This window comes from Ursus arctos, unplaced genomic scaffold (genome assembly GCF_023065955.2).
Source record: "Ursus arctos isolate Adak ecotype North America unplaced genomic scaffold, UrsArc2.0 scaffold_4, whole genome shotgun sequence".
In the NCBI taxonomy this organism is placed as follows: Eukaryota; Metazoa; Chordata; class Mammalia; order Carnivora; family Ursidae; genus Ursus; species Ursus arctos.
This window is the reverse complement of record NW_026623056.1, coordinates 17,263,595-17,279,865: the sequence shown is the minus strand read 5'-3', so window position 1 is coordinate 17,279,865 and position 16,271 is coordinate 17,263,595. Positions and strand designations below refer to the sequence as shown.

Here is a 16,271-nt window from a genome sequence, read left to right as displayed (position 1 = left end):
ACAGAATAAAGAGCCTAGAAATAAACGCATGATTACATGGTCAATTATAGACAAAGGAGGCAAGAATATGCAATGGGAAAAAGACAGCCTCTTCCTCAAATGGTGCTGGGAAAACTGGACAGCAACATGCAAAAGAATAAAACTGGGCCACTTTCTTATACCATACACAAAAATAAACTCAAAACAGATTAAGGACCTAAATATGTGACCTGAAACTGTAGAAATCTAAAAGAGAGCCCAGACGATAATTTCTCTGACGTCAGCTGTAGTAACATTTTCCTAGATATGTCTCCTGAGGCAAGGGAAATAAAAACAAAAATAAGCTATTGGGACTACATCAAAATAAAAAGCTTCTGTACAGCAAGAGAAACAATCAAAACTAAAAGACACCCTACGGAATGGGAGAAGATATTTGCAAATGACCTATCCAATAAAGGATTAGTATCAACAATATATAAAGAATTATACAACTCAATACTAAAAAACCAAATAATCCACTTAAAAATGGGGAGAGATGAACAGACATTTCTGCAAAGATTACATACAGATGGCAAAGACACATGAAAAGATGCTCAACATCACTTATCATCAGGAAAATGCAAATCAAAACAACGAGATATTACCCCACACTTGTCAGAATGGCTAAAATTAAAAAAAAAAAAACACAAGAAACAAGTGTGGGTGAGGATGTGAAGAAAAAGGAACCCTTGTGCACTGTGGTCGGGAATGCAAACTGATGCAGAAAACTGTGTGTAAGTTCCTCAAAAAATTAAAAATAGGGACACCTGGGTGGCTCAGGTCATGATTTCCAGGTCCTGCGATTGAGTGAGCCCCGCAATGGGCTCTCCACTAACTAGCAAGTCTGCTTCTCCCTCACCCTCCTTCTCTGTGATCCCTCTCGCCCTCACTCTCTCTCAAATAAATAAAATCTTTAAAAAAAATACATTAAATTAAAAAAAATTAAAAACAGAGCCACCATATGATCCAGTAATTCCACTACTGGGTAGTTACCCAAAGAATATGAAAACGCTAATTTCAAAAGGTACACGCACCCCTCTGTTTACTGCAGCATTACTTACAATAGTCAAGTTATGGAAGCAGCCCAAGTGTCCACTGACAGATGAATCCATAAAGAAGATGTGGTGTGTGTATATACACAATGGAATACTACTCAGTTATTAAAAAAAAAAATGAAATCTTGCCATTTGTAACAACATGGATGGAGCTAGAGAGTGTAACGCTAAGTGAAATAAGTCAGTCAGAGAAGGACAAATACTGTATGATTTCACTCATATGTGGAATTTAAGAAACAAAACAAAGAGAAAGGATACAAACCAAAAAAACTCTTCACTATAGAGAACTGATGGTTACCAGGGGGATGGGGGTTGGAGGAAGGGTGACACAGGTGAAGAGGATTAAGTGTACACTTATCACAGTGAGCACTGAGTAATGTACAGAACTGTCGAATCACTTATACTGTACACGTGAAAGCAACATAACACTGTACGTTAACTATATTAGAATTAAAATTTAAAAATAAAGTATAAAAGGCCAAGAATAGTCAATACTCTCTTAAAGATGTCAAGATTTATTCTAAAACAACAACATTTAATAGTGTGGCACTCACGCAGAGAGAGAGCAGTGAAGCAGAATAATGCTGAAAAACGGATCAAATCTACTGATCCTTGATATGCGTATGACAAAGTAGCCCCGCTGAGCAATGGGGAAAGGCAACTTTTTAAAATAACCGTTGCCGGGAAAATTGGATGTCCATACTCTAAAAATTAATTGGACACCAACCTTATACCATGTACAAGAATTGCTTTCAAGTGGACCTAAGATTCAAAGACAAAAACAAAATAAAGAAAGCTTTTAGACAATAATATAGGAGAATTTCTCCTTTAGCATAGAAGGAAAAAATTGATGATTTGACTACTTTAAAAAAAAAAAAACTTTTCTTAAAAAGAACCACAGAAAAAAGCCACAGAGTGGAAGATATTCACAACATATATCACAGAAAAAAGACTAACATCCAGGATACATGATGAACTCCTATAAATCAGTAAGTACAAGAGACATTCTAATAGAAAAATGGGCAAAAGATTTCAACAAGCACATCACAGAAAAGGAATTTAAATGGCCAATAAACAAGACTAAATCTCATTAAAGATTAAGGGATATAAATTTCAAACATAACAAAATATCATTATGCATGCACTATATTGGCAAAATTTTAAAGTCTAGCAAGGATAAAGGGCTAATGGAAAATCTCATACAATGCAGGCATCTGAAGTTTAATGTATTTATCCCAATTAACTGGCAATTACATAGGCCCTAGAGCAGAGATTATCAAACGTTAGCATGCATCAAAATCACCTGGAGGGCCTATTGAACCATACTGCTGGGCCCACCTCCAGAGTTTCAGATTCACTAGGTTTGATTCTATCAAGTTCTCTCAGCTGATGCTGTAATACTAGATTGCCCTCAAGAAATGCTGTGCTTAAGATGCATGTATAAAAATGATCGCAGATGGACCACTTTTAATAGTCAAGAATTAGAAATAATAGAAATGTTCACTAACAGTAGAAATGAATAAATTTTAATATAATTTTAAAATGGAATACTATATAAGAATTAAAATGAACCACAGCTACCTACAAAATGTACAAACTTAGAGTAGAACTTCTTTTATGTAAAGTTCAGAAAAAGGCAAAACAAACATATGTCTTTTTAGAGATATAGGCATGTGCAGTAGCAGTATATAGAAAGGCAGGAAAGTATCAGAAAAACCACGATCCTGGGCATATTAAGGGAAGGCAAGAGAATGTGATTAGGAAAGGATACACAAGAAGTCTGGGGCATTGGAAAAAACTCAATTTCTTGATTTGGTCCTGGGATGTTTGCTTTTTTAAATGTGTTATTAAACTGCACATTTGTTTTATGCATTTTTTAGGATGTTTTCTATATTTCAAAATGAAAACTATTTTAAAAGATTTATTTATTTATTAGAGAGAGAGACAGACAGTGCACATGTGTATGAGCAGGGTGAGGGGGAGGAGGGAAGGAGAGAATCTCAAGCAGATTCCCTGCTGAGCGCAGAGCCTGGCACAGGGCTCCATCTCATGACCTTGAGACCATGGTCCGAGCTGAAATCAAGAGCTGGATGCTCAACTGACTGAGCCACCCACACGCCCCAAAATGAAAAATACTTTAAAAAATCTAATGAAACATGTTTTGTCCATATTGGAAAAACCACTGAAACTAGAGATTCTCTACCTGGAATCCACAGAACCAATCTAAGAATAGCTTTTAGGTGGTCTGTGGCTCCCTGAAGTTATAAACAAAATTATGTAGCTGTGTACGTGCACAATATTAAGCACCATGGGTCCAAATCTTTCATTAGATTCTCACAAGAGGTCTATAATCCCTGTAGTGTTAAGAACCATTAATCTACACACTGCGTCTACTGTCAGAAAATTCTGAGGACTTTTCCCCTACACACTGAATGCTGATTGTATTCACATTACTGAAGCCACAGAAGTTCTTCAACAAAATTCTACATATTTGTAATTGTGGCCTTAAGAGATATTAAAAAGTTCAAGGTGAAAAAATGTGCAGATGTGGGAAAAACAGTCAGCAGAAATAATTGTTGTGCAGCAAAAACACTTCTTGTTTCTCCAGTATGAGTTTTCTGCTGAGTAATTTGTTTACTCATTGATTAATTCATCACATTTCACATTATGCAGAGACATAGCTTCATTTTCGGATGTCTGGAGTCCATGTGCTCAAACCACTGCGTAATGCAGATGAAGTGAAATGAAGAAGAAGCCATAATGCAACGATGGAGACAAAGGGAATGATGAAAGGAAAAAGAATACAAAATGATTAAAGGAAAAAAGATACAAACAAAAATAGAGAAAGGTTTTCTTGGGTTCTTTCCACCCAGATACATTTATCTTATTGTTAGCAAGAATAGGGTAACATTAAATAACTTGTATGTTCTCAATCCTACAGATGAAAAAGCGTAGCAATTACTTCAGACCACATATCTGGTGACTGACTGCCCCACCTTTCACAGCACATGCTTCACATAAGATGCTCTGCACATTTCTGATCTCTCTAAACTTTACAACCGTCAAGAACGACAAAGAATTCACATCACAAGCAATGTTTCCTCAAAGTTGCAGAGCTCATCCTTTTTTATCATCCTCCATATGTATAACATTTTTTAAAAGATATTGAATAATCACATATCTTTCATTACATCTCTAAACCCATCACCAGAAGGTCCCCTGTCAGCTGATCCTTGCTACAAGAAGAAAAACTTTGTAGATTTGTTATCTCCAAAACTAGTATTACCTCGGCATCTTTCATTATACTTTTTTTTTCCCCCAATTATCAGAGATCCATAAAACAGAACAGATTCAAAAAACCTGCTAACTCTGTTGGTTTTTGAGATGCAGCGTACATAAGAAATCTAAGGAAACTAATGTGAGGACTGATTTTGGGGCCACTCTTTAGAATGCATTGTGTCCACATGTTCATCACACATGTATTAGTCTCTCCTTTCAGGCATCTATAAGCTTGGCTTTTAAAAAGAAGTTCTGGCTCCGAAGTCAACTCCTGTATTCTTGCAACACAACACGCATAAACAAAATCTGAATCGTCATTCTGTTACGTAGGAGAGAGAAATACATCAGAGAGAACAATGCAATTGGGTAACCGGGGGGAATGGCTCCCTATCACATGTTAGGGGGGAAGACCAATACTACTCTGAGTCATTCTAAGGTTCTAAAAACCCACTAATATTCCAGTTTGTCAACTGGTTAATTGAACTTGGGTTGTTTTCAGAAGTCATGATATAATATGTACATGTATATGACATGGACTTTATGAATACAAACATGAGATGGAATAAATCTGAAAAAGATGCTAATTCTGAAGTAGATCAACTTAGTAATGACACCTGCTATTACTTAGCATACACTTAATTTGGGAGATATCAATACAAATTAAAAAGTTTTATTGAATCAGCACCTCGATATGATCCATTGCTTTCTGCCATACAGACTGCTTCTCCTCTGCACTGTGTCCAGGAATGGATAAGATATTGTGAATGTAGTTAAAGACTTCTTCCTGAAGAGGACAGGACAAAATAACTTATTCATTCATTCACTCAAGCAATAGTCAGTCACTATCTACTATCTGTACCAGGCTTGGTAAGTATCTATTATTTGGAGATGGTAAACCACTTGTAGATAGTTAAACTGCTGGAAAACTGATACTAAAGAGAATGAGTTTAATGTTTAGGTGGACTCTTGGAAGCTGCAAATCCATTCCAATTAATTTGGGTCTCAATTTCATTAACCAAATGAGGGAATATCATACACTTTTATCTTTGGTGGACCCTGTCCACATTCCCAATTTCATCTCACATCACACTCTTGCCCTCCTCTATTGTTCTTATTATTCTTGTCCCTATGCTGGAATACTTTTCTGCTGGCTCTCTGCTTAACTGGCTTCATCTCAAATTCCAAAACTCAGTCTCTATGTCACCTCCTCTGAGATTCCTTCCCTGGCTGCTCTGTAGTCACTTTCCCCAATATCTTCTCATTTTCTCCTCTCAAGCACTCATCACATCTGTAATTAAGTATTTGGTTTCCTTACTGTCAGTCTCCATCACTAAAGTATAAGTTCTAAAGTTGCAGCAAATATATCTGTTTTAATGATCAGTGTGTAGTTGGCTAATAGTAGATACTCAATAAAAACCTGGTGAATTAATGAAGAAAACCTTGAATCAGCAAACACATGTCCCAACATTTCTACTGAATAGTTCTACTTAATAGTTATTTCTACTCAATAAGGGGAGGGGAGGACTGAGTAAGAAAAAAAGGGTAAAGCAGTCTCAAACTCACCTCCCTTAGCGGGTCGCGTAAGTAGCAATCAATTATTTTGTCATATTGATGTTCTCGTTCATACATAAACTCGCAAATTTGATAGCTAGAACATAAAAGGAAAATTTCAGAGTATCAAACAGGCAGGCAGTTATTAGCTTATTGTTTCAAGAAGTTTGCTCACAGAGGTATTAAGAAAAATGACTTTAGTAGATGTGACTTCTGTGAAATGAAGTGACGGGGTGCCTGGGTGGCTCAGTCGTTAAGCGTCTGCCTTCGGCTCAGGTCATGATCCCAGCGTTCTGGGATAGAGCCCCACATCAGGCTCCCCGCTCGGCGGGAAGCCTGCTTCTCCCTCTCCTACTCCCCCTGCTTGTGTTCCCTCTCTCGCTGTCTCTGTCAAATAAATAAATAAAATCTTAAAAAAAAAAAAAAAAAGAAATGAAGTGACAGTAGCTAAGAGAGAGGAGTATCTGCCATTCCTCTAAATACAGGTTTAAAATGCTGCTGAATAAGAATACTATGTTTATAAGAAATTTCAAAGCTGGGTACAAAATAAATGTTAAAGCAACAATGTGTCATATAAAAATAGTTAATATATTGTTATCAATTAACTATATGAAGTTTCTCTCTTCAGAATTAAATATGTCAAGTGAAATATTCAACAAATGAGATAAATAATAGTGTTAATATATTGTATCCTATTTGCTATGCTAAATTCTGCCCTGTAATATGTAGGAATAAGGTGACTCAAAAATCTATAAAATAATGGAGATTTTAAGTAAACAAAACTAAAATTATAAATCATTAGAATGTTATTTCATTTTCATACTAAAACAAATGTATAAGCACTTCAAATTTACTCAGTGTTAATTTCTGCAAATGTTACTTAATTTCTAGACTTGAAAGACAAAAACTTTTGCATTTAGGTTTTTTGTTGTTATTTGCATAGCTTTCTTAATTAAAAATTGGCAATGCATCAACTGGACTTCCGGTTAAAGAAGTGTAACTTAGTATATGGGAACTAATGTATACCTTAAAAACAACTTACAACTCTGCTTTTTCTGCCATCCGGATGAGCCGACTCTCTTCAAACTGAACGATCCCTCCAGCCTGCAGCAATTCTAAAAGGACCTGAACATTTAAAATAAACGAGTAAACACACTTTGGAATCAACTTTTATTTACTAGCTCCGTAAGAGTGCATTCAGCCACACAAACTGTAACTTTTTTTGGTCTTATTACTTGATGTTTTGGTTTGGCTTTCCCATGTGTGAGATACCAGAAGACTCCCATTATAATGTTGATGATATTGTAATTAAGTCTTATAAAAAGATAAATGGCTCTATTTTTCAAACACTGGAGGAATGCCACAGTGTTTGTAAATAAAACTTTATTAGAATATCTAATTAACTCTCCAGGAAGCCAAAAATATCCATATATTTATCTGGTGCTTTTATGTCTCATGGTTCTTTAAAATCTATTGTCCACAGGTAGTATCCATGTTTACATGTTAATTTCTCTAATTAAACACTGGGGTTTCTCACAGCAGCATTATTCACAAGAGCCAAAAGGTGGAAACAACCCAACTGTCCATTAATGGACAAATGGATATACAAACTATGCTACATGCATATAATGGAATATGATTCAGTCTTAAAAGGGAATGAAATTCTGACACATGCTATAACATGGATGAACCTTAAAAACAGGCTAAGTAAAATAAGCCAGTCACAAAAGGACAAACACTGTGTGATTCCATTTATATGAAGTACCCCAAAGTAGTCAAATTCATAGAGGGAGAAAGTAGAATGGCAGCTGTCAGGGGCTGAGGAAGGTGGTAATGGGGAGTTATTGTTTAATGGGTACAGAGTCTCAGTTCAGGAAGATAAAAGTTCTGAAGATGGATGATGATGATGGTTGCACAACGAGATATACTTAAAGCCACTGAATTATACACTTAAAGTGGTAAAAAGAAATTTTATGGTATATATATTTTACCATTAAACAAACAAAAACACTGGGGTTCATAAAATTAATCTTTACCATACCAAGTAGATGAATAAAAAGGTGACTAGGATGTTGAGACTGAATCATCAATATTTTAAAATAAACCTCAAAACAGAATAGAATCATTACATAGTCACTAGAACAATAATGAGAAAGCTTTCTCTTATACTTGAGTTCAAGATCCAAAGTAACAGGACCCTTCCAGAACTTCAGGACACCATTTAACAAAGTGTCTTTCTAACACAGGAAACTGATTACTTTCAAGTTAAAGACAAAAAGGGGGAGAAGAAATGAAACCTATCCATACTTTAGTTTTCAGAACCCTACTTCAGTCCATTTCGAGCACTATAGTGTACTGTTACACAGAACTATGAAGAGAACCCATCTACTGGGAGCCTCAATTTGGAATAACATAATAGAAATGCCATTGCTAGAGCCAGTCTTACCAACTCAACAGAGTTGTTACATTTTCAGGAATTGTGTAAGCCAGTTGTTAAGCACAACAACTGTTAAAAATTATATAAACTTACAATACATTAAATTTTTAAAAAGTAATTAATATTCAAAACTCACCACTTCCTAATTATTTTACTACATTTTACACTATGTATGCTCTTGGGTTAGTTACTGCATTTATATGGTGGAAATATTAAATAACGGTGTGGTACTGTGCACCTCTTCCCAGTTCTACATTTAGTAACATCATGTTGGTAGGCTGAAATCAGTCACGATGGGAGTACTTACACTATGGAAATTAGCAAATGCTATAAAAATCAGGTGTTGCTGTATCTTTAAAGGGGTGTAAAATAAACAAAAAGAAGAGTGTGTGGTGTGACACAGAGCGCATGTGCCCCACAAAGCCTACAATATTTACTCTTTGGCCCTTTACAAAAAAAAAAAATTGTCAATCCCTGGGTAAGAGAGTGGTGGAAATAGGCAATCAAATTTAAAAGTGTGCATGTCATAGTCATTATACTGTGAATAGCACAAAAAAACTAAGGAATTATTTTTCCAGTATTCAAGAACTGATTGGAGCATACAAGTCACTTCACTGATGAACGTGTGAGGTTCTGTCATGCTTTCACTGTTGTACCTTCATCTTATTCATTTAAATATTGAAAATACCAACCAACATTCATATCAGAACTACACCTGGGGAACCAGTTGTTAAAATTTTACCAGCATATCACCAGAAAACCCTCAAAAATACCGCAGACACAAATTTTTATATATAACACATGACAGAAGAGTGCTGCATTAGAAGGGACGGAAGTGGTTCTAATCTAAGTTCTGACCTTGAGCAATTTACCACATCCGTTTTCTGTATGTCTTAAGTGAGTTGAGAAAAAAACCTAGATAGTCTCAAAGGGGACTTCCAAAAATAGAGCATTACTATATGAGGATTACTTTTCAAAGTCTGACTTTTATGTTTACATTTTTTATTTGTTTAGTTATTTGTATTAAAAGTGTTTATGATTTTATATAGCAACACCATGCATACCATGATCCACTCTTCCTGCCAAGAGAGAAACAGGGGCAAAGTGAGGGGTCCACATTATTATCTGTATTCAATACAATTTGAGATAACCAAAATTTTAGCAGCTGTTCTCTCCCCTAAGCTAGTCCGCAGCAGTCACTGGGCCACAGCTATGCAGAGAAAACAGTGACTGTTGCTATCCTATGTTCTTTATCTGAGTCTCAACCTCCCAGCTGTTGAGCACTATTACTGTAAAAAAGACCAGCGTAGCTCCCGAAGTATTTATATTTTGTAGTTTGCTTATCTGACAAACTGTGGCCATCAATTTTAAATAGCCTCTCTTAGTGCTCACCGTTATGGTGGGTAAGCTTTGAAAGAATTCTACTCCTGGAAGAGACGCTCAAGAAAGTGGCCTAAGCAGAAAGAAGCGGTAATCAAACAGTTACAATCTCACAGTGATCAGTGGAGGGACAGATGGATTCTAGTCTCCAGAAATGTTTACTTCTAATGCAGGGGGGGCTACAGAACACTCCCTGAAGTTGAATGTCCCAATACTCAGGATTCTGCAGCCTTTCTGGTTCAGAGCCATAGCAGCTAGGAGTGGTTATCAGATAAATGGCATCGGTAGAAAGCAGGATACAACAGGTGCCAACTGCTGCTACTTCATGGAGAAGGATGAATAGTTCTCTTTGATGTCATGCAAGGCAGGTCCAGTCTGCCTAGGCATTCAGTTTGATATAAATTCATTACAAATGTATCTTTAACAACCATCCACACTGTTTTCTGGTTGCCACTATCTAGCTTAGTAGTAGAGTTTGGCACAAGTTACTTTCCCCTTATGTTTCACGAGGTCTAGCACAGAAGGGTTCTTTCTAGCTTATTCTGTCCTCTTTCCCATCCTTTAGCAAAAGAGTTCCAGTAGTTCATACCTGCTGTCTTTCAGAGTGTCGGGAGTCATCATCAGGACTACAGAGGAATTCAAGGACCTGGTCAAAAAAAAAAAAAAAAAAAAAAAAGGTATTTTCTTTATTGGATACTAACATGGATGCCATAACACTGTAGTAATGAAAACAACAATAACTACTCTTTCTGTATCATCAATTCATTCACATTTGGCCATAACAAACACCACAGACATATGGTATCTTCCTGACTGACTGGCCTATTACATGGCACAGCAGGCTCAAGTATGTTGACCACTTAGTATGTATCTATCTTATCTTTACTGTTCAGAAACATGGCAGGAAGACAGTGCCGTCTGTACACCTTAACCTTAAGATCCCTGATACCATGGACCGAGCAAAGCATGGACTTTAGAGTCAGGCCACTTGAATTTGATTCTTAACCTCATTAATGCTTAATAACAACACTTATTCCTAATAATAACACACTTAAGTATGGACTTGGATGAGTGACATAACCTCTCTAGGCTTTAGTTTCTTCATCTGCAGAATAGAAGGTAACAACTATCCCAATCTCGGGGCTACCATTACAATGGCAATGAGTTAACACATCATATAAAAGCCTGGAACAGGGACCCCTGGGTGGCTCAGCTGGTTAAGTGTCTGCCTTTGGCTCAGGTCATGATCCCAGTATCCTGGGATCAAGTCCTGTGTTGGGCTCCCTGCTCAGCCAGAAGCCTGCCTCTACCTCTACCACTACCCCTGCTTGTGCTCTCTCTCTCAAATGAATAAATAAAATCTTTAAAACAAAACAAAACAAAAAAACCCTGGAACAGAGACTGATATTATGAAGTGCTCAATAAATGCTAGTCATTATTGGTAACTTTCTCCAGATAAAAAGTGTTTTCTTTGCCACCTGTGCATATGTAGAAGATAGCTAACTGGGATTAGGAGAGACCTTCAGAGTCAAAGTCATTTATAAGGAAATTCAGACTTTCTAATAGCGATCTCTCTCCCAGATGATCAACATCATAGACGGGCTACCAATGAGATGTGTGAACTCTTAAATTAAAATATTCTTGAGCAAAGAATTCTATGCAATTTAGAGCAACAGAATAACTGAGAGAACAAAATTTCTAAAGCCAATCTCCACAAGCCATACCCCCAAGATACCAAGTTACTAGGCAAAGTCATACTATCCAGACACAACATTAAAAAAACAAACAACTAATTTAATCCAAATTAAAACCAGAACAGGCTTTTCTACCTGATAAGACATTTACCCACCAGGCTATTATATTAAGAAAATGTATAATCCGGTTAATTTTTCTATCAACAGTAAACAGAATAAAAACAATTCTCATCATTGAAGACACTCACCTGATCAAAAAGGGTTCTGTTTACAAACAAGGTATTGTCAGGCTTTGCAAGCTGCCGGGCAAGGAATGTAAAGAGACACCCTACTTGTGAGGGAGTAAAATCGGAATTCTCCACCATAACCTGGTGAGCAAAAAAGACCATTTATTCAATATACCATCTGGTTTGACACAAAATTATACCATTAGAAAGGTGGGGGGAAGCCTCGTTACTGAAGACACGTGAAAAGATTCTTTTACGGCCTGTCCAACAATTGAGTTCAAAGCCATTTAGAGAAGGAGCACAAACTACTTTCATATTCTGAAGGAAAACATTTAGTGACTTTTGGCATATTTCTAGACACAATTTGGATGAGAACTGAATTGTTAGAGGTGGCTTTCAAAGAAATATTAAACAGGTTTCCCTCTAGAATTCTTAAAAAATTTAAGTAACCCTACCAAAAAGCTGCCTACCAACACAGGAAGAAGGGAGTTGTTCTGGGGTTTAAAGGTAAGGTAACCTGAAGGCACAGGAAAAGATGTTCAACATCATTAATCATTGGGGAAATGCAAGTCAAGACTACAATGAGATACCACCTCACACCCGTCAGAATGGCTAGTGTCAGAAAGACAAGAAACAGCAAGTGTTAAGCAAGGATGTGGATAAAAGGGAAGACTCATGCACTGCGGGTGGGAATGTAATTGGTGCAGCCACTGCGGAACAGTACGGAGGTGCCTCAAAAAATTGAAAATAGCACGATTCAGGAATTCCATCTCTAAGTATTTATCTGAAGAAAATAAAGACCCTAATTCAAAAAGATATATGCACGCCTGTTTACTGCAGCATTACTTACAATGGCCAAGATATGGAAGCAACCTAAATTCCATCGATAGATGAATGGATTAAAGAAGAGGTGGAGTGTGTGTGTGTGTGTGTGTGTGTGTGTACATACATACATATATACATATACATACACATGCACACATACACACATATGTATACATACATAATGCATGTGTGTATACATACGTATATACGTACATATGTACATATGTATACACACACACCCATACATACAGCAGAATATTACTCAACCATAAAAAAGAATAAAATCTTACCATGTGCAACAATATGGATGGACATTATGCTAAGTGAAATAACTTAGAGAAAGACAAATACCATAGGATTTCACTTATATGTGAAATCTAAAAAACAAAGTAAACAAAACAGAAACAGACACACAGACACAGAGAACAAATTGATGGCTGCCAGAGGGGAGGATGCAGTTGAACAAAACAGGTAAAGGGGATTAAGAGGTACAAATTTCCAGTTGTAAAATAAATAAGAGATGAAATGTGCAGCATAGGGAATATAGTCAATAATATTGTAACAGCTTTGTATAATGACAGATGGTAACTAACTAGACTTACTGTGGTAGCCACTTCATAATGTATGTAAATACCGAATCGCTGTTATACACCTGAAACTAGTATAGTATTATATGTCAATTCTTCTTCTTTTTTTTTTTTTTTTTTTTTTTAAGATTTTATGTATTTATTTGACAGAGAGAGAGACAGTCAGTGAGAGAGGGAACACAAGCAGGGGGAGTGGGAGAGGAAGAAGCAGGCTCCCAGCGGAGCAGGGAGCCCGATGCGGGGCTCGATCCCAGGACCCTGGGATCAGGCCCTAAGCTGAAGGCAGACGCTTAACGACTGAGCCACCCAGGCGCCCCTATATGTCAATTATTCTGCAATAAAAATTAATTAATTTTTTTAAAAAGCAAGTTAATTTGACAGTGAAGGTGTCCCAGAAAAGGAAGTCAGCTAGCAAAGGAATCAGTGAAGTGAATGGCTTCTGCCCTGTCTACAAGCAGACAGACAAATGGTTTCCGATAACAGGCTTGTTACAATCACACACAGTTATCCAATCATAATCATTCCTCTGCTTTGAATGAGCTCTCATCTCCTGACTACCTCCTAGGTGTAACATGGTATGGCAAACGCCTTCAAGGAAGTAATCAATAGGAAAGCAAGGAGAATCAGGTAACAAATCTGAAATAAAAGGCACAATGTGACCAACATTATAAAGGAACAAATGGCCATGAAAGCACAGTGGGGAAAAGGAGAGAGGGAATTTGAGAAGAAATGAGAAAAGTAGGGAAATATCAGGAGAGAGAGTAACTCAGGCAGAGAGAAGAGCAAAAGCATGGGCACGAGAAAGCACAAGCGTGTTTGAAGAAACGAAGTGTTCCACTAGAATGCAGCAGCATGCATGAGGAGGACAGAGAAATTACATTGAAAAGACGAGGCCTTGAATGTCATTCCAAGGATACTCAAGTGTATTCCACAGAAAACTGGGGCGCTACTGAACATGTTCAGCCAGGAGAACTGATCATGATCAGTACCGTGCTTAGGAAAATTATCCAGTTGGCAGTGAATAGGATAAAATAACAGAAGGAAAAATGAAAAGGTGAAGAGCCCAGGCAAGACGCATGTGACTGCAGAGGTCCAATGGAAAGACAAGGGGGTCTGAACCAGGGCAGTGATCATGAAAACAGAAGCAGGAACAGGTGCAAAAGGCACTGCAGAGAGCGCGGCAACAGGACAAGGATTTACCTGTGTGGAAATGTGTGGCTAAAGGAGGAATAAACAATGACAGACTTGAGCCTGACAGGCAGGTCCGATGATGATGCCATCAGCAAAGACAGAGAATGCAGCACACAGGGAAGGAAGATCAGGTATTGTTTGGGATTAGCTGAACAACAAACCGTCTCATCTACTGACAGTCCCAAGTCCCCTCTCCTACTCTCATCCAAAGATCAAGTGTAAGATTGATCCTGTTGTAAAACGTTCCCTCAGGACCCAGCTTTTGGCCTACCTCTTCTTATTTTGCTAGTGGTGTATCCCTTTCTTCACCTCGTCCCGCTTTAGCTAGCAACCACAGCTTGCTCAAGTGCGTAATTCAGCATACCACAGTACGAGAATACTTCAAGTTATAACCTGTGTATCTGAATTCCAACCGATAATATTCAAAGGCTCTCTATAGCTTTAAAATACTCAATCATCCCTCCCTTTCAGTGTGCAGGTGCTTTCCCAGGACTCAACTTACAGGCCCAGCTAGTGCTCCTCTCAGCTTTTACCCTTCCTTTTACTCTCTAGGTGTGAACTGCTTTACCAGCTGATCCTAGAAACACCTTCTGAGAAAACGGTTCTCTCAGTCAGTTCCCTTGCCATCTCAGCAAGTGTCTAACAGTTACCATCCTCGAAATTCTGGTCTTTCTCCATTTCTTCTCTTACCTATTCCATGGACCAGGCTTACAAAATTTTCTGAGCAATCTTATACAAAGTCACGAATTAACGGCTTTTTACTTCCATGTCTGTAGCCATTCAGCACACATAGTATCACCTTAGGTCTGACGCTCATCCAATGTTATCTGGTCATTGCCTACATTCCTATTTTCACTGGCTCTGTCAGCAGCACAGTTGTTAGTACAACTCATTAGAAATGAGAAAATAATCTCCAAAGTTCATTCTTCATTGACCCAATGTAAATAATACAAAACAATATACAAGGGCAGCAATTCACCAACTGTAACAGTCTAAGTACTTCACGGAGCATTATTCTCTTCATTTGGATTGCCCCTCCAACTTGGTATAGTTTTAAATTCAAATTCCCATTCAGTCAACTTGCAAACATGTCTTGAACACCTACCAGCATACAGGCATTGTGCTGGACATATTGTGAGCATGTTAAAACAAGGACACACACACACAAATCCTCAGTCTCTGCTTACAGGAAACTCAACTATAGGCAGGAAAACATACATGTACACAATTATGATACAGTGTGCCTTGCGTAGCATAAAGTGTTGTATGAACGCGGAGAAGGGGCAACTAATCAAACTGAAAGTGTGGAAAGGATTCTAAAAGAGTTTCTCATGGATGATATCTGAGTTATGTCTTGGAAAATGGTTAGGAATTTGCCAGGCAGAGAAAGGGCAGGAAAGGCATGATGGGATGAAAGAAAACTCACACAAAGAACATCAGACATAAAGATGGCACAGTTCAGTGAATTGCAATAATTTAATATGGGTGAGAAGTTCATATTACAGAGAGTGTGTGTGCCACAGGCGGTGTGTTAAGGGTAGGAGAGGAGAGCAGTTATAAAGAAGTAATCAGGGACCAGAAAATACTGAAGGATCCTGGATGTTCAACAACTTCAGATGAGTGTGGCAGAAACTAGTACTTGTGCTGCAACATCTGCTCTTCCCTCCTAACTTAGAAACAGAACTCATTTTAGGCTAAACACATGGTCACCCATAACACAGAGTACATTTCACAGTCTCTCTTAGCAGCTGAGAAACAGTATATCTAAGTTCTGATCAACATGTTATAAGCTGAACTGTAGTATACAACTTCTAAAAAGTCTTCTTAAAGACAGGGAACTCTCTTCTTCATCTATTTCTGCATTCGGACTGGCTAGAATGTCAAGGTGATGGCTGGAGCCCAAGCAGGTATTTTGGACCACAAGACAGAAACCATGTACTAAGAATAGTAACAGTTAAAGCAGAAGGCATCTGCATCCCTGAGAAGTCTGTGAAACCACTCTTCTAGAACAGGTTGCCGACCTCCAG

The 16,271-nt window shown here is 37.7% G+C and overlaps 1 protein-coding gene across 8 annotated transcripts in view; it reads right to left on the bottom strand.

Moving 5' to 3' along the window:
* VPS8 (VPS8 subunit of CORVET complex) overlaps positions 1–16,271 on the bottom strand; it is a 296,045-nt gene that overhangs the window by 104,113 nt on the left and 175,661 nt on the right. For all 8 annotated transcript variants that reach the window (XM_057306778.1, XM_026497368.4, XM_048215283.2 and 5 more), the window contains 5 exons: positions 11,663–11,782; positions 10,310–10,366; positions 6,946–7,028; positions 5,916–6,000; positions 5,038–5,136 (listed from right to left, as the gene is read on the bottom strand). In XM_057306778.1, the coding sequence (XP_057162761.1) occupies positions 5,038–5,136; positions 5,916–6,000; positions 6,946–7,028; positions 10,310–10,366; positions 11,663–11,782 (444 nt within the window). The remainder of the gene's footprint in view (positions 1–5,037; positions 5,137–5,915; positions 6,001–6,945; positions 7,029–10,309; positions 10,367–11,662; positions 11,783–16,271) is intronic.